Source organism: Pinus tabuliformis, chromosome Q (genome assembly GCF_031772625.1).
Source record: "Pinus tabuliformis cultivar Carrire ecotype Pingquan chromosome Q, CPIR1, whole genome shotgun sequence".
Taxonomy (NCBI): Eukaryota; Viridiplantae; Streptophyta; class Pinopsida; order Pinales; family Pinaceae; genus Pinus; species Pinus tabuliformis.
In genome coordinates this window covers 682,905,164-682,931,812 of record NC_142296.1, presented here as the reverse complement: position 1 = coordinate 682,931,812, position 26,649 = coordinate 682,905,164, and the positions used below count along the sequence as shown (strand labels likewise).

The 26,649-nt window shown below is 38.1% G+C and overlaps 2 protein-coding genes and 1 long non-coding RNA gene across 3 annotated transcripts; 2 read left to right on the top strand and 1 right to left on the bottom strand.

Moving 5' to 3' along the window:
• Positions 1 to 18,804: 18,804 nt before the first annotated feature.
• On the top strand, positions 18,805 to 19,824 carry LOC149221395 (ATP-dependent DNA helicase pfh1-like). Its single transcript, XM_089387372.1, has one exon. It carries the CDS (start codon positions 18,805 to 18,807, stop codon positions 19,822 to 19,824), a length of 1,020 nt encoding a protein of 339 aa, XP_089243498.1.
• Positions 19,825 to 21,190: 1,366 nt separating this feature from the next.
• LOC149221394 (uncharacterized) lies at positions 21,191 to 21,768 on the top strand. Its single transcript, XR_016248847.1, has 2 exons — positions 21,191 to 21,651; positions 21,712 to 21,768. It is a non-coding gene; the product is annotated as an uncharacterized LOC149221394 (long non-coding RNA).
• Positions 21,769 to 24,421: 2,653 nt separating this feature from the next.
• Positions 24,422 to 25,246, bottom strand: LOC149221393 (ATP-dependent DNA helicase pfh1-like). The gene is made up of 2 exons (XM_089387370.1): positions 25,067 to 25,246; positions 24,422 to 24,982 (listed from the first exon to the last, which is right to left on the bottom strand). Exons 1-2 carry the CDS (start codon positions 25,244 to 25,246, stop codon positions 24,422 to 24,424), a joined length of 741 nt encoding a protein of 246 aa, XP_089243496.1.
• Positions 25,247 to 26,649: the final 1,403 nt, after the last annotated feature.

Below are 26,649 nucleotides of genomic sequence, written 5' to 3'. Positions count from 1 at the left end.
TGGTGGTCATAAAAAAATTACAAAATTTAATATCAACAAAAACATAAACAAATATGAAAATTAATATCAAATACGAAATATCTAATTTCATGTACTATCAAAATTAAAATATGCAAATTGTAGAAGGATTAAGCATTGAAATAACTCACGCGTACATTTATTATAGTAAATGGGTCAATTCATTTATGTCAAATCATTGATAGTACTATGCATTTCTATTGAGGGCGAGTCCTATTTCAGATCCTATTGAAACATAAATGCAGTCTGACATGCTAGGAGTATAGCAGTTTCTTTGCATTTATATTTCCTTTAAAGTTGACTTTGGTATTTTAGCAGCGAAAAAACTGCTATTTCCCTTGCATGTTAGAAGCATTTATGTTTCAATGGAGTCTGAAATAAAAACTGTCTTCTATTGAGTGTCATCAACATCAACATCCATTTGGTTGGAAGTGTCCGTTTATAATTAAAAATGATCACCAATACATATTATTGAAAGTAAAATAATGAAAAAAAAATCTAACCAGAATCTTTATTGCATATTGAATTAAACCTATCATTTTGGAAATTGAAATAATGATCGGTAAATGAAATAATGATCGGTTAGAATTAAAATGTGGAGACTTTAAAAATTAAGAGAATTTACAAATAGACTTTTAGTTCTTAAATTAAATATTTATACATGTATATTTCTCTCCATACAACCCATGTTATGTTGTTTTATTTAATGACATTTGAAAAATTCCAGTCAAATTTTAGGAATAAGTTGCGGAAGTCTATTCATAAGGAGTTACATGTCGATAGTGTTATAAATGATGGGACTGTCAGGGAATGTGACCACAAAAAAATAGTTAGAATAATTTAATACAATCATAGATACGTTTTACATGTTACGTGCCATATATTGCGTAGGGATGGACCATATCTACTAATCATTTTAAAATATTATGTACTTAACATAGCAAGAAACTTTATTTATTTAAAAGAAAATATTTTCAAAAATATTTATAACAAAAAAAATTGAACAACTTACTACGACTCATTAAGGTCACTTTGGACCATATCCACTCAAAACTAAGTCTCTTCAAACCATTTAAAAATATTATTTTTTTAACGTAGCAAGAAATTTGATTTAATTTTAAAAATTTTATTTCGAAAGAAACTTATAAAATAATTTTAAAAATTAAATGAATTAATTTGTCTCATTAAAGTTACCTTGGTTAAACCTAGATTATTTTAGGTCTAACTAAAAAAATTGCAAAATTTCCATAGTTTAACTTACACATTGAAATTTTGTATTTTTCACAATTTTTTATTTATTTATCTTCACTCCAATTGATTATTAGAATGAACATGTTATTGCTCATTGCATTGATTGATGAGCCAATGGTACAATAGTCACATCATAGGTTGGTGGTCCTGCCCTGATAGCACGGTACAGTTGCAGTCCACGAGCAAACTTGAAAAATATTTAATAACAACAAACGTTGTTAAACAATCCCGCAACAATTTAATTTAACTATTGCTAAACTTGAAAAATATTTAATAGCAACAAACATAGATAAGCAACCCCACCAACAATTTAATGTTGGTAACATAATTTTTTTGTACTCATTGTAGATCAACTTCATTGTGATAATGTAATATGGAATGAGGTTTTTTAGCTTTTTAGTTTTAACTAGAATGTGTTGATATATCATAATGTTTTCTTAGTTTATATATATATACATTAAAACTATAAAATATATGTAAGTTTGAATAATTTAAATTACAAATTTTTAACTTCATTTTTACACTTTAATTTAGAAAATATAATTATAAAAAAATTTAAAAAAAATCATAACTACACTTATACTAATAAAAAAAACCTTTGCATTGGCATGGTCAATCTCTATGCTAATGAGAAAACTCTAATCTTTATTGCATACGATGCAATAGAGATGGACATGATGCATCTACATGTAAGTTGCCTTGGGACAGAATTGAGCAGGAAAGAAATGAAGGGAAAGGTAAAACCAATGAAAAAGGGAAAGGTAAAGCACCTGAATCTGCTCACTATGTTGTGCCACATTGTAACAATGGAGTAACTAAAGAGTTATTCAATGCTTCACTTGCTTCATGGAAAGATGATTGGTTGCTTGATTCAAGAGAAACTTGCCACATGACTTTCAAGAGAGATTTCTTTGAAGAATTCACGGACAATGTTGATGGAGCAGTGTACTTTGCAGACAATTCAAAACTCAAGCCATTAGGGCTTGGCACCATCAAGCTCAAACTGCCTAGCCTTCCAGACTTTCTTCTACATGATGTTCTATACCTCCCAAAGTTGGGGAGAAACTTGTTGTCTTTGGTCCACATCCGCCGGCAAGGGCACTCCATCCATATATTTGATGGCAAGGTCGAGGTCAAAAAAACATCATATCACTCACTTGTCATGACAGGGATAGAAGAAGCAAGACTTCTGAATCTGCAAGTTACCTTTGTTCGTGCACAAAACTTTGGCGGATGTGGACCAAATGCAACTGGTTTCTCCTCAGCTCCGGGAGGTATAAAACATCATGTAGAAGAAAGTCTGGAAGAATAGGAAGTTTGAGCATAATGGTGCCAAGCTCTGATGGCTTGAGTTTTGACTTGTTTGCAAAGTATACTACTCCATCAACATTGTCATTGAATTCTTCAAAGAAATATCTCATGAAATTCATGTAGCAAGTTGCTCCTGAATCAAGCAACCAATCATATTTCCATGAAGCAAGTGAAGCATTGAATAAGTCTTCAGTTACTCCATTGTTACAATGTGCCATAACATAGTGAGCCGATTCAGGTGCTTTACCTTTCCCTTTGTCATTGGTTTTACCTTTCCCTTCATTTCTTTCCTACTCAATTCTGTCCCAAGGCAACCTAAATGTGGATGCATCATGTCCATCTCTATTGCATCATATGCTTTGAAGATCATATTTTTCACCTTGGAATTGTTCCCACCCCCCCTTGCATGGTCAATCCCTATGTGCATCTTTGTTCCTAAATTTTTCAATAATCTCCATAAACTATCTCTAAATTTTTGAGGAAATGAAAACACTCAATTCAATATTTCTTTAATATTTGGGAGAACCAAAAAAAAATATTAACGTCCATTAAGACTAATATATATACACTTTTAACAATTGTTAAAATATGTGCTCTCTAAGGTCCCTACTAAATAATTTGGAGTGGAACTATGCTTAGCGCATTTTACTATACATTTTTTTTTAATTGAGTCTAAATATTAATAATTGTAATGTAACATGAAACAAGCACATACAAATTTTTACATGTTTTTATAGCTCTAACGTCTCATGTAGATAATTTGTGGTGGAACCATGCTCAACACACATTAATATACAAATAATTATATGCTAAAATTGAATCTTGTTAACATAGTGAACCACATCCACATCATATCAAAATGATCACCATAAATATCCTATTAACTTTATTTAAATCCTTATTAAATCACTAAAAATATGACCATATACTTTTACAAATTAATAATAAAAATAACATATTTAACAATAACATATATTTTAATTTATCTATATTTAAACTAAGTAGCAAGGAGTAGCTACTATGTACTACTTGTTTAAATTTTAAGTTGCAATTTTGTATATTTTCAAGTTTTAAAGAATTTCAAATTAATTTGAATATACATATTCAAATAAGATTTAATATACAAAGTCTAAAGGTGTTGGATCAAAGGAGTTTTTCACTTGGAAATTACTTTGGCATAATGAAGTCTTAGTGCGCTGACCTTTGATGGTTTCAATTAACTTATGGTTTTTCTATTTCACTTGGAATTTTCCATGGCATAATGTCTTGCATAATGAAGTCTTGGTATCTTACCTAATGAATTCATGGTTTATAAACATTTTTTATGTATCTTCTTAGTATATGGACATTTGGGACAAAAGGCATTAAATTTACCATTGATTTAGTTTTTTATGTATGCCATTAGTATATGGACGTTTTGAACAAAAGACATTAACATTTACCTTTAATTCGATTTTCAATATAATAAACCACTACAAAATAATTTTGATATTATGTAATTTGGTATTAGTGATATAGATATTATATAATTTGGTATTAGTTTAATAAAAAAAGCCTAAAAAAAGAATATATATACATAAATAATTAATTAAAATATTAATATAAAAAATATATATATTTTATAAATATGAAAAGTATATCATGTATAAAAACATGGATTTTATTTTAAATTTTTGGCTTTTAAGTATCTCTTTAGATTTTAAAAGTATCTCTTTACATATCTAGAGATAAGTAATGTATTAAATAATTTCCATTTTTGTTTAGTGTGGGGGCAAATTGTGATATTTTATTTAATATCTAGGAACATTTTAAATATAGATTGTATTATTATTATTTTTATTATTTATTAACGCAAATATATTAATGTGTAGTTTAAATATTTGATTTTTTTGAATCTTTTTAATTATATTTTCTGATTAATTTTGTTTAAAATCTGGTTATGAATTTATAAGAATTGTTGGAATTGCAAATATTAGTTGTTGAGATTCTATAGCCACAATCTATCTGAATTAGAGGTTTTTTGAGGCATTGGATCCATTTATGCATTTAAAACTACAATTTTGAGCAATGTGGAATTGTAATTTCACCAATGATTGTATTGTTGGATTTTAGTTATAATTGCCTAAAAAAAAGTCCAAAGAATCTAGTGTTTAGACTTGTCCTAAATTTATCATGTCATCTAAACATTTGACTTTTTGAACCTTTTTTTTACTATTTTTTTCATAGTTTTTCCCAAAATCTAGCTAGAAATTAGTAGAATTGTTCCAATTATAGATATCAATTGTTGGGATAGCATACTCTAAGTGAATTAGAAGTTTCTCAAGGCGTTTGATCCATTTATACATTCAAAACTAGAATATGAGAAATGTAAAATTTCAAATTCACCAATAATTGCATTGGTGATGATTTCCTAGAAATGTCTAAAAAGTATAATGTTTAGACTTGTTCTATTTTACAATGTAGTCTAAACATTTGACATTTGAACCTTTTTTACCATGTTTTCTATTCAATTTTGTCTAGAATTCAATTAGAAATTTAGAAGAATTGTGGGAATTACAGATATCAGTTGTTGAGATTACACAATCTAGGTGAGTAGGAGTTTTTCATGTTGTAGGATCCATTTATGCATTCAAAACTAGAATCGAAGAGTGTAAATTGCAATTTCACCAATAATTACATCACTAGATATTAATGATAATTGCTTGGAAAAGTCCAAAAATTCTAATGTTTAGACTTGTCCTATTTTTATCGTGTAGTCTAAACATTAGACATTTTGAACCTTTTTCAGCTACATTTTTTTATTGGTTTTTCCTAATATACAACCCAATATTTAAAATAATTTTTGGAATTGTAGATATTAGTTGTCGATATTGCATAATCTAGGTAAACTACAAATTATTGCAGAATCTAGGTAAACTACAAGATTTTCAGGGCATTGGATCCATTTATGCATTCAAATTTGTAATTCAGCAATGTAAAATTGCAATTTTACCAATAATTGCATTATCAAATATTGGTGAAAATTGGTCGAAAAAGTTCAAAAGTCTAATGTTTAGACTTGTCTCATTTTTCAAGTTTTTGAACCTTTTCCAATCAAGTTTTCCTATATCTCGCTAGAATTTAGAAGAATTACTAGAACTATAGATAACATCCATGAGATTTCACAAATTGAGTGAATTAGAGGGATTTTACTAAGGCACAAGATCTATTTGCGCATCAAAAATAAATTTGAGCAATGTAAAATTGTAATTTCAACAAAAATCGCGTCATTAGATTTCAATGATAATTTTTCAAAAAAAAAATCCAGAGTCTAATGTTTCGACTTGTCTTATTTTTATTATGTAATCTAAACATTCAATTTTTGAACCTTTTTCGACTATGCTTTCCAACAAGTTTGTCTTGGAAACTTAACTAAACTTGGGGCCGGGGGGTGGATGAATCAGTTTAGTACATTCATGGACATAAATTACTTTACTTCTCAATGGTTAATTGAATTATTAAATGAGCATGCTAACATCTTATGAATAACATATTTAAATTGTAAATAACATGCAATATGTAAACCATAACATCAACTCATCACATAAAAGCAACACACGTGGACACTAGATATAAGTGGAAACCCATAAAGGGAGAAAACCACAATTTTTTTTATTGTTGTGATGCAAAGGCAAAATGATACTCCCTTATTACATTTGATATTTTGTAGGCTCCAACCTACAAGAGTCTACTACATAAATTCTTCTGCAACCTTCAACTTACAAGGAAGCTCCAACTCCACAAATTTTCTGCAAACTACAACTCACAGGAGGCTCCTACCTCAACAGGTTCAAACCTTTTCTTTATCAATCTACAACTTGAAAGGATACTACAATCCCCTGATACATATAAAAACAATTTGATGGCTTACCTGGTCTTAAGTTCAACATACCTCCATCTCTATTTTTGTCTCTTCTCCTCATCAAATCTACTTCATATGTGCTTGGTAACTTACGAACAACAACTCAATCAACTCCCACGCACTCTCTAACTCTCTAAGCCTTCCAAAATCAGATCTTTTATAAACAAATATTTTTTATTGTTAGTCTTCCATGGAGAAATCTAAAGTGAACAACTTGTTTCTTTACATTCCAGGGTTGTCTCTTCATTTCCAAGTACTCACTCTCAAATCACTCTCAGATTTAAAACATAAATCAAGATAAATAAACTTCATACACTTCAAAACCAAAGTAAGATAAGCTAGCATTAATGATTACATGAATTAGGGCTCAGATGATTAAGTAAACACATTGTAACACAACCTGATCGAGCTGAAGGTGCATTACTATCTAGGGTAATGCATGTTAGCATTCAATGACTAACGTTATAATGCCTTTTATGAGAGCAGGAGGTGTGCTTCTATCACAACGCCTTTGTTTTTGTTATCATCACTTTTGTCTTGGAAAACCACTGTCATTTCCCTAGCCTTCCATCATGCCTTTGCCTTTGCCTTTTCTTTGCAACATCACATGCTTTGACTTTACCTTTGCCTTTGCTTTGCAACATCACATGCTTTGCCTTTGCCTTTGCCTTTGCTTTCCAACATCACATGCTTTGCCTTTGCCTTTCCCTTGCATCACAAATTTGACAACATCTACAACATCTCTATAGATATGTCTCATAGAATCATTCAACAAAAAGTAAAATGCATCAAGCTATAACAAGCGTCAACATCATACATCAATCAACTCCTTCATCAACACTAACAAGCGTCAACATCATACATCAATCAACTCCTTCATCAACACCACCTACAATGCACAGCCAACCTTACAACACAACGTACAAGTCAACCTTCAAATCAAGCTTATACATAAAACATATGCAAGCATTTATATCACAACATTTGCAAAACATTCACTCTCCAATGCCATATATGTTGAAATTTGCAACAAGAAATATTGAAAATGGCAATAAGAAGAGGCTTCTAATTTAATATTCCCTTAATTAAATTAGAAGTAAATTGTAATTCTACATCACATGACAACTTATACAAGTTAACTAAGTCATGAAGACTTAGTTAGCTCAGTCAATTCGAGTTGAGGGTCAAACTAGAGCCATGTAGAGTTCTCCCTAAGCTTTAGGGGGTCCATTTGCAATTTATTTTGAGTTGTAATTAATTAACTTAATTAATTGAGTTAAAATCGATTTAACTAGTTATAACTGATGGAGGAACTAGTGAGAGGTCCGTTGAGTTAAATTAGATTTAATTCACATGCAACAATCAATCAGATAACTGATAATTCGCTATAAACAGTTGTTGCATGTCAGTTTTGAGGAAGACCCAGTTGATATTGGAGTTAAAGGGAAGTGTACTATCAGTTGTATAGTCATCAAATTGTATAGGTTGTGCATGCAGTCAGAAGAAGGCCTTTAAAAGGAGGAATGAAGGCACAAGTTTAATCATTGTTTTTGTGAGCACAAGTTGGTGAGACCAAGAAATGGGAAGCACAATTTGGTGCGTGGAGCTTGTGAGGGCAAGGAAGTAGGGGCTTGGCAGGCAACAAATATGGCTAAGTGTTGGCTTGAGATGGTTTGTGAAGTAGAGAGATAGTTTGTACTTGTGCAGAGATTTTTTGGGTTGAACAAGCATTGCATTTTCTTCTCATATCTTCTGGTTAATACAATATAGATAGTTGGGGTTTTGAGCAGTTGCTTTCCCCAGAAAAATATTGTGTTATGTGCGATTGAAATTCTTTCGTTTATGCTTAGTCTTTTCATCAATCAAGTTTTGTTTCCGCTGATAAGTAGAGTATATTCAAGTCTTTTGTTTTAGCATATTACATAAGCAGTTTGAATCTACAAGTTGAAAATGTACATGGTATCGACGCAGGAATTTTTTGGGCAGCGAGTTTGTAGAGAATATCTGGAAAATAAATAAATAAATAAAATAAAATAAAATAAAATTAAAATTTATATATATATATATATAATAAAATAAAATAAAATTGTGCAAAATTTTCAAAAAAATAGTAGATATGGATTCCTTGCGAAAAAATACCAATATTCAAAAAGCAATTGGTTGAATTGGAGTTCGGATGAGGGAAATATTGTTGATTTAAAATTAGCTCTTTTTTTAGAAAATTTTCTGATGGCAGGACAATGTCAATGCGAATCTGAGTTTCCAGAGTGCCCAGAGGATGTGATATTTAGCAAAGGGAAGGTTTTCCTTAGACACATTGCCATGGGACAGATGAAACAAATCAGTGTGCGAGTCAAGAACTTGTATGCTCTCGAGGTCGAAGATGCATGCAAAGCTTTGAGGAGCAAGGCAAAGGTTAGAGACTTGGTGGTTGAGAGGGAGCATGAATTACCTCTCAACATGCAACCTCAGAAAGTTGTGGAGCAGCCACAATTAGAGAAGCAGAGAGGAGACTGAGTGGAGGCATCCACTCAAGCAGAGACCTCCAGTAGGGGGAAATTTCGAGCCAAGTGGGTAGAGGGAGCACATGCAGCCATACCTCCAAGTGAGAGGTGGGGCAATGTGAAGTAATAGTCCCAAGAGTGCAGAAATTTGGGCAGGGTCCATTGAGATGTTTTGTCTCATGGATCATTACCTTACTACGGGAGCCCACAGTACACAGTAGCAGGATGGATCAGTGGTGGTTGATGCAGTCAAATTCCAAAGTGACAAACGCAAAGACTAGTAGCAGCCAGATATTGGGGAGCGCAGAGCAGAGTTGGCAGCATTACAGATGGAACAATGCAAAGTCAGCAACAACGCAAAGTTTTCAGTAGACATTGGAGTAGCTAGTAGCAGTCAAAGACTCTGGTGACAAATTCATCATACTAATTTAGTTTGGATGTTTTTTCAATTTCAGAAGTTGCAATAGCAACAACACTAAAGAGAAGTGTTGCATGAAAAATATTCCAAAGGTACCAGATTAGGATAAAGTTGAATTTATTTCTTGTTGAGAGGGAGTGTTGATTTGCAACAAGAAATATTGAAAATGGCAACAAAGAGACTTCTAATTTAGTTTTCCCTTAATTAAATTAGAAGTAAATTATAATTCCACACCACATGACAGCTTATACGAGTTAACTAAGTCAGGAAGACTTAGTTAGCTCAGTCAATTCAAGTTGAGGGTCAAACTAGAGGCATGTAGAGTTCTCCATAAGTTTTATGGGGTCCAATTGCAGTTTATTTTGAGTTGTAATTATTTAACTTATTTATTTGAGTTAAAATCAATTTAACTAGTTCTAACGATGGAGGAACTAGTGAGAGGTCCAGTGAATTAAATTAGATTTAATTCACATACCGTGACCAATCAGATAACTGATAATTCGCTATAAATACTTGTTGCATGTCATTTCCGAGGAAGACCCAGTTGATAGTGGAGTTAAATGGAAGTGTACTATCAATTGTATAATCATAAAATTGTATATGTGGTGCATGCAGTGAAAAGAAGGCCTTTAAAAGGAGGAATGAAGGCACAAGTTTAATCATTGTTTTGGTGAGCACAAGTTGGTGATACCAAACAATAGGAAGCACAAGTTTTTACATGGATCTTGTGAGGGAAAGGAAGTAAGGGCTTGGCAGGCATCAAATTTGGCTAAGTGTTGACTTGAGCTAATTTGTGAAGCAGAGAGATAGTTTGTACTTGTGTAGAGATTGTTCGGGTTGAACAAGCATTGTATTTTCTTCTCAAATCTTCTGGTTAATGCAATATAGATAGTCAGGTTTTTGAAAAGTTACTTTCCCCGGAAAAATATTGTGTTATATGCGATCGAAATTCTTCCTTTTCTTCTTAGTGTTTTCATCGATCAATTTTTGTTTCCACTGATCAGTATAGTAGATTCAAGTCTTTTGTTTTAGCATATTACATAAGTAGTTTGAATCTACAAGTTAAAAATCTACAATATATATGTTCTCTACAACATACTTTGCAACATATCCTTCATACCAAGCATATATTGCAGGAGTAGTCTATCCAGGTGGAGGAATTGCCTGGTTTCTGTCGCGACCCGAAAAAACCTCCGACTCCGGCCGCCGCCAATTTCTCCACCCTCCGCGAGCTCCGCCTAGCTCCACCACCCTCCACATTAATGTCGATGACTGACAAGTTCCTGACATACATTCTGATTTCCATCGCATCTTGCTGCTGGGAAGTGGAATTTGAATTTAGAAATAACCTGCCTTCTACTCCCTCACCAATTCGACCTGGCATCCCCTGCAACTCACCAGGTAACCAAAACATTTTGGAAAACTGGCTCCGCTTTCTGCCCTATGCTTTCTACGCTCCAGGGATCAGTTGTGTGCTCAACGTTTGGGGTTTGGAAAATTTACTCGCGAGACAATTTTCATTCGATTCTCCCGAAAAATGTACTTTGCGTTGTAATCACTCGCTCCATTGATAAATGTTGGCAATTGGAACATACAAAAACTTGACATCAGCCAATATGTGCAGACGATATGTTCAATTGCTTATCCCCTTCCTCGCGTAGGGTACTCTTCTTATTTGGAAATAAGGCGCGTTGTTGGAGAGGCAAATCCCCTCTACGGATAGAGGCGATCCCTACTAGCCCAGAACGGGTCTAGCAACAATCAATCAATGCTACTGTGCAAGTTCCTAATTGCAATTAAACAAGAGGCAAAGAACACCTACTTGGATTCCACACTATCCAAACTAGCTGCTCATGGTAATGGTGGAGGTTTATATAGAGAAGGAGTCCCCATGAATGGTGGGAGGACAAACTTATCTCCAATGGAAGTAGTTGTAAAGGGTCGAACAGACATGCCATAGAAGGGAGGCGATACTCACAAAGCCAACAACCAAGTCTGGAGTTATCTGGAAGGCTGGCTGTTGGAACAAATTCGCCCAAACTGGATCAGCGCGGGTGCATAACTGGTCTGGCGTGCTGACGTCGCAAGGCAATAACGGTCAAGCTGTTGTCAGCGCGGGTTAATACAAACAGAGGCTGCGCTGGTCATGAAATTCGACCAGCGCGGAAAAGTCGTGTGCTTCCGCGCTGGCAGCGCACGCGGTCTGTTATGAAGCGCCAGTCAGCGCGGGTATTTTAGAAACAGACGCGCTGATGAGGAAAACTTTGGGAAAGTGGGTTTTTTGGCCAGTTCAGAAGGCATGAACTTGTGAACTCCTAACACAGTAGGGTGACTGATAGGGAGACAGTGACAAATTACTGTGTAACAGATGCCCCCTAAAGCATGAGGCCCGAGAGAGTGGGAGGGGTGAAATGCTTTACAAAACTGCTGAACCGGAACACCACCAAGAAGGACCCGCATGAATGTACAACTGATATCTCGATCACATGTAGTCTAGGCATGGGCGCAGCCATCCAAAAGACATACGAAGAAGGTCTGTGGTATGGACGCAGCCACCCAGCTGAAGAGACCATGATGATAAAAAGGTATGGTCGCAGCCATCCAAAGACTCAGGTATGGGCGCAACCATCCATCAATGAGTCATGTAATAGCAATCCACAAAATCGCAGTCTGGTTCACAACAGACAAAAACCAGGGTCTTGCGCTCCATCCCAACCCGAACAAAGTACAATTCCAAGCATGTGAATACATGAGCTGAAGTCGAACATGCATGAACATCGTCTGATTACCAGTCAATAACGAAAACTGTTAATAGACGCGAGAGGTACCACCAATAATGACAATGGTCCTCAAGGTACTTAGAGGTACAATCCGCGGCGTGTGAATCAATGAGCTGGTGTCGAACACCCGTAGAATCATCCGATCGGAGGCCAATGATGAAAACCTCACGTCGAACACGAAGAACCTGCCATTGAGGCATGCAGGCTCTAAGGCACCTGAAGGGAGTCTCTAGGTCACTTTCCTGGATAATGAGCTGAAGTCGACAGGAAGTAACCTTGATCGAAGGTGGGCCATAATGTTTCCCACATCATCGACACGAGATAGAGAAGGATAAAATATTTTGTGTGAGACATCAGAGGGAGGTGGTAAGCTTGCAGAGGTCAACTTCTCTTGAACATAATGGCGGCACGACAGCGGATTTGGCAGTATTTGACATCAAATGAACAGAGGTCATGGTGACAAGGCAATGAGCAGATGAGAGGTCAAATAGGATAGCCCAAACCCACGAAGGCTAGTGCAAAACAAGATGATAAATCCCCACCCAGACACGAATGCCATGTTCAAGAGCGACATACTGCCGACACAACCATTATTACAGTTTTATTTTCCCCACCATTTCTGGCAGGTACCCCGATTATTTTTTTAGGACAAGCTTGACGGGGATAGCATATGCTTGGAAAGCGTCATTTCGACGGTGTCCGATGTCATTAAGTTTTAACGAGCCTGACAAAGGAAGAACTCGGCGTCTTTTCCTGTTTAGAGAGTCTGAAAAGACAGCGGAAAAGAAAACTCCAGGGGGGTCCTTTTTTGTAAAGTTGTGTCTCTCGAGCCCGAAAAAGTATAAAACAATGCTCGAAAGAACCGCCCGACCAATATGATCGAGGAGTACTTTTCGTGGATAGTGACTTCGACCCGAAAAAGTAAAAAAGCGGTCAGAAGTACGTCGTTTTGGAGCCAATAACGAGTGCGAAATGACAAACACCCGGCAATCTTTTTAAGTTAAACGGTCGAAAAAAGAGCTTTAAAAGCGACTGCCTCTCGCTCCTTTTAACGAGTCAAGAGGGAAAACTCGGCAATCTTTTCGTCTTTAAACGGTCGGAAAAGAGCTGAAATAAGACCTCCATTTTTATTCTCTTTAACGAGTCAAAAAGGGAAAAATACTCGGCAATCTTTTCATATTTTACGAGTCAGAAAAGAGCTTAAAGGCGACTCGTCCTAGAGGAACGAGTGGTATAAAGGGTAGCAACTGGTTCCGGCAATGGTGGAACTACTCAAAACATGTAATGGTCAAGAGGCTGGCTAATAAAACCACTCATCGCTGCGGTTTCTCAGGAAAGGATAAACAACCAAGTGAGAGCATATGATCGGCCAAAGAGATGGTAGCAATGGAATGAAACAACCAAGGCTCATCTAGCAGAATTCAGTGGATAAAAATGGCAATCACGAGATGTAAATCGAGTATGGGTTCATTTTTACACAAGCTTGAACCATGGAGAACTTTGCTTGGATTCGGTTTCATGTTTACACAAGCTTGAAACGAAAAACTATACTTGTTATAAGTTCGCATGCCCCCAGCATAATAACGCAAATCGAGGTACATGCCCCCCAAGCTTCATTGCAGTCAACAAAGTGGATGGAATGAAGGTTCACTCTTGAGATCGATGAAAGACTCGACTTGTATTTTACGAGATCTTAATAGAAAGACTCGATCGGGAAAGGAAGTTGTTTCATTTTTTAATGAGGTTGACACAGTAAAAGAACTATCCTCATAACCCTTGTTTCATTTTTTAACGAGCATGACACAAGGCAAGGAATTGTGCTCCATAACCCTTGTTTCATTTTTTAAGGAGCTTGACACCGGAAAGGAACTATGCTCCACTCAGACCCAATTTCATTTTTTAGGGAGCTTGACATAGGAAAGGGAACTATGCTCCGACCAGACTGCTTCATAATGAATGGGAAGTTGGTGCTTCCAAGAGTGTGATTCCTGATGGAAGAACCACATCTTGGAAGTCAAGACCTAATGCCTCCAGGACACTATGCACGACGGTGTCATCACTGGATACAGGCATAGGGTAGGTGGCCACGTAGTTGATCTGCGGTGGGGCAGATACAACTAGTGGATAAAAACTAGGAGGGGACGACAACTGCGCAGGAGGCATTGGGGGACTAACGAACGACAATTGATCGATAGTCACAATTCTTCCATCGTGTGGAAAGCAAACCACACGGAAAAGCGAAGAAACAAGTGCCCCCTTGGCGTAAACATAGTCGCGACCAAGGAGAAGACTAAAGTCTAAAACACCTTGGGTAACCAAGACGTCTATATAGACGGTTTTTCCTCCCAAAGTAATAGGGAACTTTGGGAGAACTCCTAGAGATGGACAGGCTCCTCCGTCGAAGGCCAACAGATTCTGTGTGACCGGCCCGAGCTGCGGGGAACCTAAAGCTTGCCAAGTAGTGTACGGCATAAGACTGACCGACGCGCCTTCATCCAGAACAGTGCCAGGTACTGCCTTATCACAGGCAAGTACTGTAATCTGGAAGGGCACATGGGATGGAAGGCGACCGACGATCAGGCGATTCCAATCAAAGGAAGCGACCAGACCACTTGGTGGGGGAATCGTATGATTGCCCCCATGTGCTAAAGGAAACGAAGGAGAACCTTCGGGAGCAGCTGGGTTAGGAGAGTCATTTCGGGACTCCGGAGAATCTGAAGAGACGAGAAGAACATGGGCGTGATGCTCATCCGAAACAGAGTGATCGACGGGTGGTGAACTCGAGTCGACACTCTTTCCGACCAATGGTTGGTCTGGAACAGGCTGGACACAGCCGGGTGCGGGAAGAGGGGCCTGGACAAGAGAAGAATGTGAACCAATCTCATTGTCGGGAGGCGGATGATCTGCAGTTGCACAAAGACGTTGATATCCAACGGGGAGTTGGGGTGAAGGAGTTGTAAGACTTTCCAAGACAACAAAGGCTTTATCCATTAGTGGACAAAGGTGAAGGGGATGATTGCCTTCACAAAGTCTACAGGGGATTCGAATCTTCCCTTTTCCCTTACCATTCCCAACTGATAAGGTAGCATCGCCGTGAGCTTCAGAGGGCGATGAGGGGTGGGCCATATCGCGAGACCATATTTCTAGTACCCTGGGAATGCCAGGACAATCGCGAAAAAGATGGTCTTCCTTGCATAATCGACAAGGAAACTTAACCTTCCGCGGAGGAGCAGAAGGTGGCCCAACTTCAGGTGTACTAGAGGGAGTAACAATTATACTTGTAGCCTCTCCCTTAGGAGACTTCTTCTTCTTGGTCTTCTTCTTCTTCTTCTTAGCCACCTGGTTACTCGAAACGAGGCCTTCACCAGGCGAAGTAGAAGATGAGGACGTAGAAGTAGGCGTCGAAGGGGAGAGGTCCACCTTCGGATCAACATGATGTTGTTCAGGTGGAGGGATTGATGGACTAACAGCTGACACGGCAGGGACCAAAGAGGTTGAAAACAACCAAACAGGCAACCCGACAGTTAACCCTGGAAGGGATAACGTTGCCATATAAGGAGCACCAACATTCCCGAGAGGAGGGAAATGACCAAGATTCCCGTCAGGAGGGGAACTTGGGTTGGTGAACCCTGGAAAAGTTGCCATGGAAAACAAAAAGAAACCTACTCAAGCTAACGCACACAAGATCTAACCAGGTGATGTTAACGTGGTCGAATAAATTTTTAAGACACAGGAGCTAAACTTGACCTTTTCATGTTTCAAGAGTCGAGAAAAGGACGAAAAGATGACTCTAGTCTCCTTCGAATGTTTAATGAGCACGAAGTGACAAGACGCTCACTGGCACCTTTTCTTTTAGGGAGTCCGAAAAGGATCAAAAGTGACTGCTCTGGAGATTCTAGGCAAAGGGTTTACCAAGCGATTCGTAAAACTGCTTATACACCTTAGCAATCGTATGAGAGCCAAGGACTTTCCGTACTGCAGTCAATCTTCCCGAATGCTATGTTCGGTGCGTTACGGTTCGCAGGGCGGCAGACTCGGCTTCCTATGGATCAAGGATAAAAGCCTAGTGGGGTCTCCCTATATACGCGACGGTACGTGGGAGCACAGTCCGTGTTAGACCACTATCGAGTCACAGAAGGAGGAATCACCCAACCGTAATGTGAAACAATAGTGACTATGTTTAAAGACGCCGGAACACGTCTCTAACCTAGACCTCTAGATGTTTGTGTTTAGTTCCAATGCGTTTTTAGATTCATTCGGTTTATTTTATGGTTGATCTTGAATTAAGTTTCGGTTTCAGGCCCTATCGTGTGATCTCTCACAATTACCTAGATGCAAACTACATGCCAAAGAATACCATTTCGTTCGATGAATTCTAACTATGAGAGGGTTAAGAGTTTTCAATCAAACAAAATGAACTCAAACAATCTAATGCAGCTAATGGCAAAGAAATGAGACTTTTCTTTTGAGAACACAAATCAATGAAATGCTCTTTTTCCCATTAACTATTGAATGAAAAGGATATTAGTTCGATTTCTTTTTCCAATGGCACAATGCACTTAAAATGAATTTTGAGAGACAAACAAGCAAGTGTGAACTGATCGATCCAAACAATTGTGATCTATGCTTGGTAGTGAAGAAATCGAATCAACATAAAAAATTGGTTCAATAATCGACACTAAAAATCAACCAGCAACAAGTAGTGAAAAAGCCTCAAGCATATCAGTAAGAGGGTTGTGGATGAACCTTGAATAGACAAGTAACCCAAGCAAATGGTTTCTCGATGAAACTTCTAAAGGGCTAGGTCACATGGTCTAAAAAACACAAGACTCACTCGAATGGAATCAAAGAGAGAGTGTCCCTTAACCAAAAGCAATCAAAACAAGCTAATGAGGGACAAGAAACAACAGGGGATAAGAAAGATTGATGAATTCAGGAGATAAAGTTATAAAAACAACTTTTCAGGAATCAGCGCAATTTTTACACAGACCACCCGAGATGATCACAATGTCAGCGCAATTTTTACACAGACCACCCGAGATGTCAGCGCAAATTTTACACAGACCACCCGCGCTGATCCCAGAAAAACACAGTCGTCGCGGGAATTAAGCTAGTAACCCAAGGTCAGCGTGGGTAAAAAGCTAGCAAGTGGCGCTGACGTCGTGACTGTACACGTCTTTTCCGCGCTGATCCGATTTCCAGGATCCTCGCGACTGTTAGGCGTAATTACGCGATGAACAGGATGTTGCAAAAGGGTGAGCGCGATGACAGCGCGACTGTTAAAATTAAATCCGCGATGGAGCTCAAAAATAGTGACAGGCAAATCAAAACTCCCAAATCAAAATAGCCAATCTTTCAATCAAACAAGGGCATTTCCCAGATCAACCCAGGAAATGCAAAAGACTGTTAATGAATCCCTAAAACTTCAAAAGAGACCAAAACAAAACTCAAGGCAAGAATGAACAAACAAGGACAAATGCCAGCTCCCCAGCGAAGTCGCCAAATTGTTGGAGAGGCAAATCCCCTCTACGGATAGAGGCGATCCCTACTAGCCCAGAACGGGTCTAGCAACAATCAATCAATGCTACTGTGCAAGTTCCTAATTGCAATTAAACAAGAGGCAAAGAACACCTACTTGGATTCCACACTATCCAAACTAGCTGCTCATGGTAATGGTGGAGGTTTATATAGAGAAGGAGTCCCCATGAATGGTGGGAGGACAAACTTATCTCCAAGGGAAGTAGTTGTAAAGGGTCAAACAGACATGCCATAGAAGGGAGGCGATACTCACAAAGCCAACAACCAAGTCTGGAGTTATCTGGAAGGCTGGCTGTTGGAACAAATTCGCCCAAACTGGATCAGCGCGGGTGCATAACTGGTCTGGCGCGCTGACGTCGCAAGGCAATAACGGTCAAGCTGTTGTCAGCGCGGGTTAATACAAACAAAGGCTGCACTGGTCATGAAATTCGACCAGCGCGGAAAAGTCGTGTGCTTCCGCGCTGGCAGCGCACGCGGTCTGTTATGAAGCGCCAGTCAGCGCGGGTATTTTAGAAACAGACGCGCTGATGAGGAAAACTTTGGGAAAGTGGGTTTTTTGGCCAGTTCAGAAGGCATGAACTTGTGAACTCCTAACACAGTAGGGTGACTGATAGGTAGACAGTGACAAATTACTGTGTAACACGCGCAACTACCTACTCAACCAAAAATTGCTTCACAGAGACTGCAGGCAGAGAGAAAGGATGCTACTTTTCTCAGGCATACGATCTCGCAAGGTTTACTTTGCCATTACAAATGTGCACTCTGCTACAGTTATGGCTAAAACATTTGCATCTAGGGTGATGGGATTTGGATTCACTGAAATGGCGAAATCTTCGGCGAGATTTGAAGCGAAAAATTTGAGTACCAGGTTCAGTGGTTCTCAGCATGAACATGAGTTTAACCCAGCAACTCAACGAGAGGATGGAGCTATAAGAAACAAAGTCACTAGCTAGACAGAGCACGGAAAAACAATCATAGGGAAGCCAGAGTGAATCCAAGGTCAAAATAGGCTCAGAAACTGGAGGGCTTTCTGCAATAACCGATTGCAAACAACAAGAAGTAGAATGGAATAAATTCATGAGAATGTGGGAGGCCCATTCGAAGGGACACATTAGGTTATCCAATGAGCAGATGACAGTTTTGAATGCCATTTCAAGAGGGGAATATGTGTTTCTTACAGGCTGTGCAGGCACAGGTAAGACCTATCTTCTTAATTTTATAGTAAAATTTTTGAAGGAATTGCATGGTCCAGGCTCCTTCTTTGTAACAGCTTCAACAGGTATTGCAGCATGCCATTTGAATGGCATGTCTCTACATTCCTTTGCTGGAGCTTCACCATTTGATGTGACTGAGCAAGGACTGTTGAGACGGATTGAAAAGAAAGACACATATGTTAACAGATGGAAAAATGCCAAGGCATTGGTTATAGATGAGATAAACATGATTGATGGAAAGTTTTTTGATCAGTTGAATTATGTTGCCAATAAGCTGAGGCAGCCATTGAAGGGGAAAGGGGTGTGGGGTGGGTTGCAGCTTGTGGTATCAGGGGATTTCTTCCAACTTCCACCGGTGATGCGTCAGAATACGGACAAGTTCTTTGCCTTTGAAGCAGATTGTTGGAATGAGTGTTTTGACAAGCAGATTGAATTAACTCATGTTTACAGGCAGTCAAATAGGGAGCTAGTAGAAATGTTGCAAGAAATAAGAAGAGGTCAGGTTCACCCAAAAACCTTGGCCAAATTGAAGAACTGTCAGGGTCCAACCATGGGTGAGCCTGTGATTAGATTGTATCCGAGTAATTATGATGTTAGGAGGGTGAATCCGAGTAATTATCATGTTAGGAGGGTGAATGATGAGAGACTGAATTCTCTGGGGAAGGAAATCATCACTTTTATTGTCGAGGATGAAGGAGAAGTGTATGAAAAGAGGAATTTGAATATTGGAATTGCTCCCGATTACATTGATCTTTGCATAGGGGCGCAAGTGATGCTTATCAAGAATATAGAAACTGGGATAGGATTGTTGAGTGGGTTAATGGGCCAGATTGTTGATTTTGTTAGGGATGATATGCAGTCGAGAGCTATTATTCCAACAGGGTTCTAACCAAAGGTGAGATTTCTCTGTGGGGTCGAAAGGATTATCACATCGGAATCCTGGCATGTTTATGAAGGTGAGGTGAAAGTGGCTACTCGAACACAGGTGCCATTAATTTTAGCATGGGCTATTACTGTGCACAAGTGCCAAGGGATGACATTGGAGAGGTTGGAGACAAATCTTCAGGCATTTGATTATGGCATGGGATATGTAGCCCTTTCCCATGGAAGAGTTTAGACGGGCTGAGGTTTACAAGATTTAAACCATCTAAGATCAAAGCACACCCAAAGGTGCTTGACTTCTATCAGAAACTTACCAGCAGTGTGGGGCTACATGGATGATAAAGAAAAGAAAAGAATCCCTTAGCCAGACTTCACAGTTTTAGTGACATTATTAGCCTTCACACATCTCCAGTAATTTGACTTGGGTTTCAATATTTATTTGTGCTAGGGAGATGGCAACATTATAGAAGCTATCTACTTATTTTGAATCTGGTTGAACATCCTCCTGTATATCAATCTCAATTTGATAGAGAAGTTGTTTTCTTAAAACCTGAGAAGTATAGTAATGACTGAGTTATCAAGAAGATAAAATTTTGCAATCTGGTAATGTTATTATGGATTTCGGTTCGATGTTCAAACACTATGTTAAAGATATATGTCAGTTATAATTAATCTTAGAGTATTAAGTTTCTAGTCCAACGATCAGAAAGCAAGAAGGCAGGAATGTTACTGTCCCCAATTTTTGGTTATATGCGAGAGTATTTGATATTATGTTACGTTTTGTTTACATAGGCGTCTGGCATTGTCACCAAACCTGATTATTGCGTCATATTAACTAATTACCACACCTTATTATTGCATCGTATTAACTTATTTTGCATATATATACTCACGAAATGTTTGACGAAATGCCTGAGAAGACTTCATTGCCTTAGAACAAAGAAAAGGCAATGAAATCTTCTCAGGAATTTCGTCAAACATAGCGTTGTGTACTATGGAGAGAAAAATAGGTAATCTAGAAAAATAGGAGTAGATATACACTAGGAGATAGAGAGACACCCTTCATCAACCAAAATGGCGTCAAGCAGGAGGAGCAGAAGGGAACAATCTGCATCTGTTGTTGCCCCAGATGGAGATGCAAATCCAAGTCAGTCTAAACAAGGGGATGGTGCTTCAATCCGGATCAAGCAATGTGGGTCAGTGACAAAGCTTGTAATCTCTTAGCAGTATTTGGCAGATGTGTTGTTTGAGAAGGCCCACCATGAGAGCAGCAGGTATAGTAGGCATAGCAGGAAGATGAGCCGAGTTGGTGTGTGGAGACCCCATCTGGAGAGTATTTTTGAGGTTTCTTCTCTCTGATGGATTGAGTCGATTGTTAGATCAATGTTGGAATCTCAATTTTAATTTCAATTTTGTTTGGTGGTTTAGAAGACAAGAAGATTATGTGAGCTCTAAGGAAAAACAACAGGTGGTTTGGCCTTTTTTAGGGACTCTCTACTTTTGGGTGCAATGAATTCATTGTGCCAGAAGTTCCTCACAGAGATCCATTATTACCCACAAGGTTTCTTATGATCCCCAATATCCCTCTTGGGGTGAGCAGCATATTTACCCCACCATTGAAAAATTGGGTCTCATATGAGGTTGCTGCCAATTTCAACTGTATATGAGAGTCTGAAGAAATTGCACAGAGCTTAGATGAGATGTACAGTAGGCTTCCAGCTTTCCCTTTGTCTTTAAGTGTGAAGATATCGTCACATGGCTTGAAATTTCTTCTTCAATGCTGAAATTGGGATCTCATCTGATGTTACCAGTCTGGAATTGAAGGCTTGAAAAGGTTGAAAATATTTCAGGGCTACAATCTTCCGTTCCAGTCTGGAATTGAAGGCTTGAAAAGGTTGAAAATCTTTCAGGGCTATAATCTTCTGAAATGGAAGTGTGTCTCTTTTGGGCATCAGCGGCCTCAGGCTAACTTTTGATGGTGTTGGTGTGTTGTGTGTGAGTGATAAAGAGATCTGATTTATTATAATTATGTTTCTTCTTCCTTTTAAATACCCAATACAGGTGTCCTCAATGGAAAATTGTTAATCTCTTTCTTTGGTTGATGCAATGAGCATTACTATTATGATGTAGAGGTTCATTGTTTCTATAATTATGGATCTCAAAAGAAGAGTCGAATTGATGGGAAAGTTTCTCAGAGAAGATATCCATCCATTAAAAGCCCAGCTGCACCTCCAATTCTTTTCTCAAGATACAAATAAGGATGAACTGAATTGTGACAACAACTACTTTATTAATTTTCATTTTGTTTCTTTCCAACGAATGAATTCAGTTCTGCTACAAAACCAGGGCTTCCAGCACAAATGTGTGTTATTTTATGCTTTGTACCAGGTCTTCCCAGATATTGATAGTAAAAAATGCATGTTTCAATAACTATACATGGAATCATAAAGCTACATACCTCATAGTCACACATACATAAATAGAGTGGTAATGCTTATTGACACCATGCCAACAATGGATAACCCGACATTTGATGACTTTGGACTGGTCTCTTCCTGAATGAAATAAAGTTATTTCCTCGACATGGAATCATAAAGCTACATACCTCATAATCACACATACATGAACAACCATAAAACTACATACTACCTCATAGTCACACATACATAAACAGAGTGGTAATGCTTATTTGCACCATGCTAACAACGGATAACCCGACAGTTGATGACTTTGGACCTTGTTGTTTGATTTAGATTCATAATGCTATTGGACGGTCTCTTCCTGAATGAATGAAGGTAATTTCCTAGACATGGAATCATAAAGCTACATACCTCATAATCACACATACATTAACAACCCTAAAACTACATATTACCTCATAGTCACACATACATAAACAGAGAGTGGTAATGCTTATTGGCACCATGCCAACAATGGATAACCTGACATTTGATGACTTTGGACCTCGTTGTTTGATTTAGATTCATAATGCTATTGGACCTTATGGTTGCCAATATACAAAGGGATAAACATGTTTTGAATGAATGTTACCTATCAATATCCATGGCTCTATGATTGTTGGGGTTTGAAACTGCGTCATCATTATGGCAATGACAAATCTCAACCCCAAGATCATGGTGCAACAGACAAAAAAATTGGGGTAATTAGTCTATTCTATATTACCAATTCTAATTGATATGTTGATGAAGATGCTTTTCACATTTGCCAAAAATCATACCAGGTGTTTTCAAATAACAACATTCACATTGTTTATTTTGAGTTTGTGAAGTGTTTGGTAAAGGCGTAACTCCATGTTCATGAGGCACCAACGTTTTCACCATGTCTTGGAATGTCTGCTCCAACTGCTAATGGGAATTCATTTATTGGAGTCATTGTAATATAGGGCACTCCCTTAATCACTCTCTCTTAGAAATTTGCTTTGAGATAGAAGACAGGGAGAATGGTAAACCGTACCGACATTAGCCCATACAAGAACAGTTAGGCAAAATCAGGTCATGGAATTATGGGACATTCATATTTTGATCCTCATACTATCTGGTTGGATAAAGAGGATCAAGCACATATTGGGATCATTCACAGTATATACTATCACTCACATCTATACAGAAGTCAACATGGGGGTAGATAAATTGTCAAATGATTACATTGGAGAGCCCTATGGAATCATGAAATACAGATACATAGTGGAAAACACTACATGGGATGAGGGACTGCTCAGCCTTCCGTGACACTTTTGGTCAGAGCAACATACCCTTTATGTTTTTTGGTATTTTCAGACAACACAATATACGCTAATGAAAGTATATGGATAGATAATCTTAGAGACTTATTATGCATATTAGAAGAGAGAATATAAAATGACTGATATTTGAAGGGGATTTTTGTTTCATAGTTTTGACAAATGACATATATGGCAATTATTACATAGTGAACTAATTTCTGCTAATTGCATGAAGATACAATGCACATGTACTGGTTTTTATTTTATAATAAAATCAGTGTTTTTTTCCTCCGAAAAAAGTCACTCTACCTTGTATATATATGCAAAATAAGTTAATATGATGCAATAACAAGGTGTGGTAATTAGTTAATAAGATGCAATAATCAGGTCTAGTGACAATGCCAGACACCTATATAAACAAAACGTAACATAGCATCAAATACTCTCGCATATAACCAAAAATAGGGGACAGTAACATTCTTGCCTTCCCACTTTTTGATCGTTGGACTAGAAACTTAATACTCTAAGATTAATTATAACTGATATATATCTTTAACATAGTGTTTGAACATCCAACTGAAATCCATAATAACATTACCAGATTGCAAAAGTTTATCTTCTTGATAACTCAGTCATTACTATACTTCTCAGGTTTTAAGAAAACAACTTCTCTGTCAAATTGAGATCGATATACAGTAGGATGTTCAACCAAATTCAAAATAAGTAGATAGCTTCTATAATACTGCCATCTCCCTATCACAAATAAATATTGAAACCCAAGTCAAATAACTGGAGATGTGTGAAGGCTAATAATGTCACCAAAATTGTGAAGTTTGGCTAGGGGATTTGTTTCTTTTCTTTATCATCTATGTAGCCCCCCACTGCTCGTAAGTTTCTGATAGAAGTCAAGCATCTTTGGGTGTGCTTTGATCTTAGATGGTTTAAACCCTGTAAATATCAACCCATCTAAACTCTTCACGCAGGAAAGGGCTACATATCCCATGCCATAATCAAATGCCTTGGAAAGATTTGTCTCCAACCTCTCCAATGTCATCCCTTGGCACTTGTGCACAGTAATAGCCCATGCTAAAATTAATGGCACCTGTGTTCGGGTAGCCACTTTCACCTCACCTTCATAAACATGCCAGGATTTCGATGTGATAATCCTTTCGACCCCACAGAGAAATCTCACCTTTGGCCAGACCCCTGTTGGACTAATAGCTCTCGATTGCATATCATCCCTAACAAAATCAACAATCTTTCCCATTAACCCACTCAACAATCCAATCCCAGTTTCTATATTCTTGATAAGCATCACTTGCGCCCCTATGCACAGACCAATGTAATCGGGAGCAATTCCAATATTCAAATTCCTCTTTTCATACGCTTCTCCTTCATCCTCGGCAATAAAAGTGATGATTTCCTACCCCATAGAATTCAGTCTCTCATCATTCACCCTCCTAACATCATAATTACTCGGATACAATCTAATCATAGGCTCACCCACGGTTGGACCCTGACAGTTCTTCAATTTGGCCAAGGTTTTTGGGTGAACTTGACCTCTTCTTATTTCTTGCAACATCTCTACTAGCTCCCTATCTGACTGCCTGTAAACATGAGTTAATTCAATCTGCTTGTCAAAACACTCATTCCAACAATCTGCTTCAAAGGAAAAGAACTTGTCCATATTCTAACGCGTCATCGATGGAAGTTGGAAGAAATCCCCTGACACCACAAGTTGCAACCCACCCCACACCCCTTTCCCCTTCAATGACTGCCTCAGCTTATTGGCAACATAATTCAACTGATCAAAAAACTTTCCATCAATCATGTTTATCTCCTCTATAACCAATGCCTTGGCATTTTTCAATCTGTTAACATATGTGTCTTTCTTTTCAATTTGTTTCAACAGTCCTTGCTCAGTCACATCAAATGGTGAAGCTCCAACAAAGGAATGTAGAGACATGCCATTCAAATGGCATGCTGCAATACCTGTTGAAGCTGTTACAAAGACGGAGCCTGGACCATGCAATTCCTTCAAAATTTTTACTATAAAATTAAGAAGATAGGTCTTACCTGTGCTTGCACAGCCTATACGAAACATAGATTCCCCTCTTGAAACGACATTCAGAACTGTCATCTGCTCATTGGATAACCTAATGTGTCCCTCCAAATGGGCCTCCCACATTCTCATGACTTTATTCCATTCTACTTCTTGTTGTTTTCAATTGGTTATTGCAGAAAGCCCTCCAGTTTCTGAGCCTATTTTGACCTTGGATTCACGTTGGCTTCCCTCTGATTGTTTTTCCATGCTTTGTCTAGCTAGTGACTTTATTTCTTGTAGCTCCATCCTCTCGCTGAGTTGTTGGGTTAGACTCATGTTCATGGGGAGAACCACTGAACCTGGTACTCAAATTTTTTGCTTCAAATCTCGCTAAATATTTCGCCATTTTAGTGAATCCAAATCCCATCACCCTGGATGCAAATGTTTTAGCCATAACTGTAGCGCAGTGCACATTTGTAATGGCAAAGTAAACCTTGCGAGATCGTATGCCCGAGAAAAGTAGCATCCTTTCTCTCTGCCTGTAGTCTCTGTGAAGCAATTTTTGGTTGAGTAGGTAGTTGCGCGCCTTATTTCCAAATAAGAAGAGTACCCTACGCAAGGAAGGGGATAAGCAAGTGAACATATCGTCTGCACATATTGGCTGATGTCATGTTTGTGTATGTTTTGATTGCCAACATTTATCGATGGAGCGAGTGATTACAACGCAGAGTACATTTTTCGGGAGAATCGAATGCAAATTGTCTCGCGAGTAAATTTTCCAAACCCCAAATGTTGAGCACGCAATTGATCCCTGGAGCGTAGAAAGCATAGGGTAGAAAGTGGAGCCGGTTTTCCAAAATGTTCTGGTTACCTGGTTACCTGGTGAGCTGCAGGGGATGCCGGGTCGAATTGGTGAGGGAGCAGAAGGTGGGTTATTTCCGAATTCAAATTCCACTTCTCAGCCGCAAGACGCGATGGAAATCGGAATGTAGGTTAGGAACCTGTCAGTTGTCGACATTAATGCGGAGGGTGGTGAAGCTGGGCAA

Excerpts from the sequence above, each read along its gene's own strand:
- LOC149221395 (XM_089387372.1), top strand. The coding sequence starts at position 18,805 with ATGTGGGAGGCCCATTCGAAGGGACACATTAGGTTATCCAATGAGCAG.
- LOC149221393 (XM_089387370.1), bottom strand. The coding sequence starts at position 25,246 with ATGGACAAGTTCTTTTCCTTTGAAGCAGATTGTTGGAATGAGTGTTTT. Across the intron at positions 24,983-25,066 it reads AGAACTGTCAGGGTCCAACC|GAAATCATCACTTTTATTGC; the intron begins GTGGGTGAGCCT and ends TCTATGGGGTAG.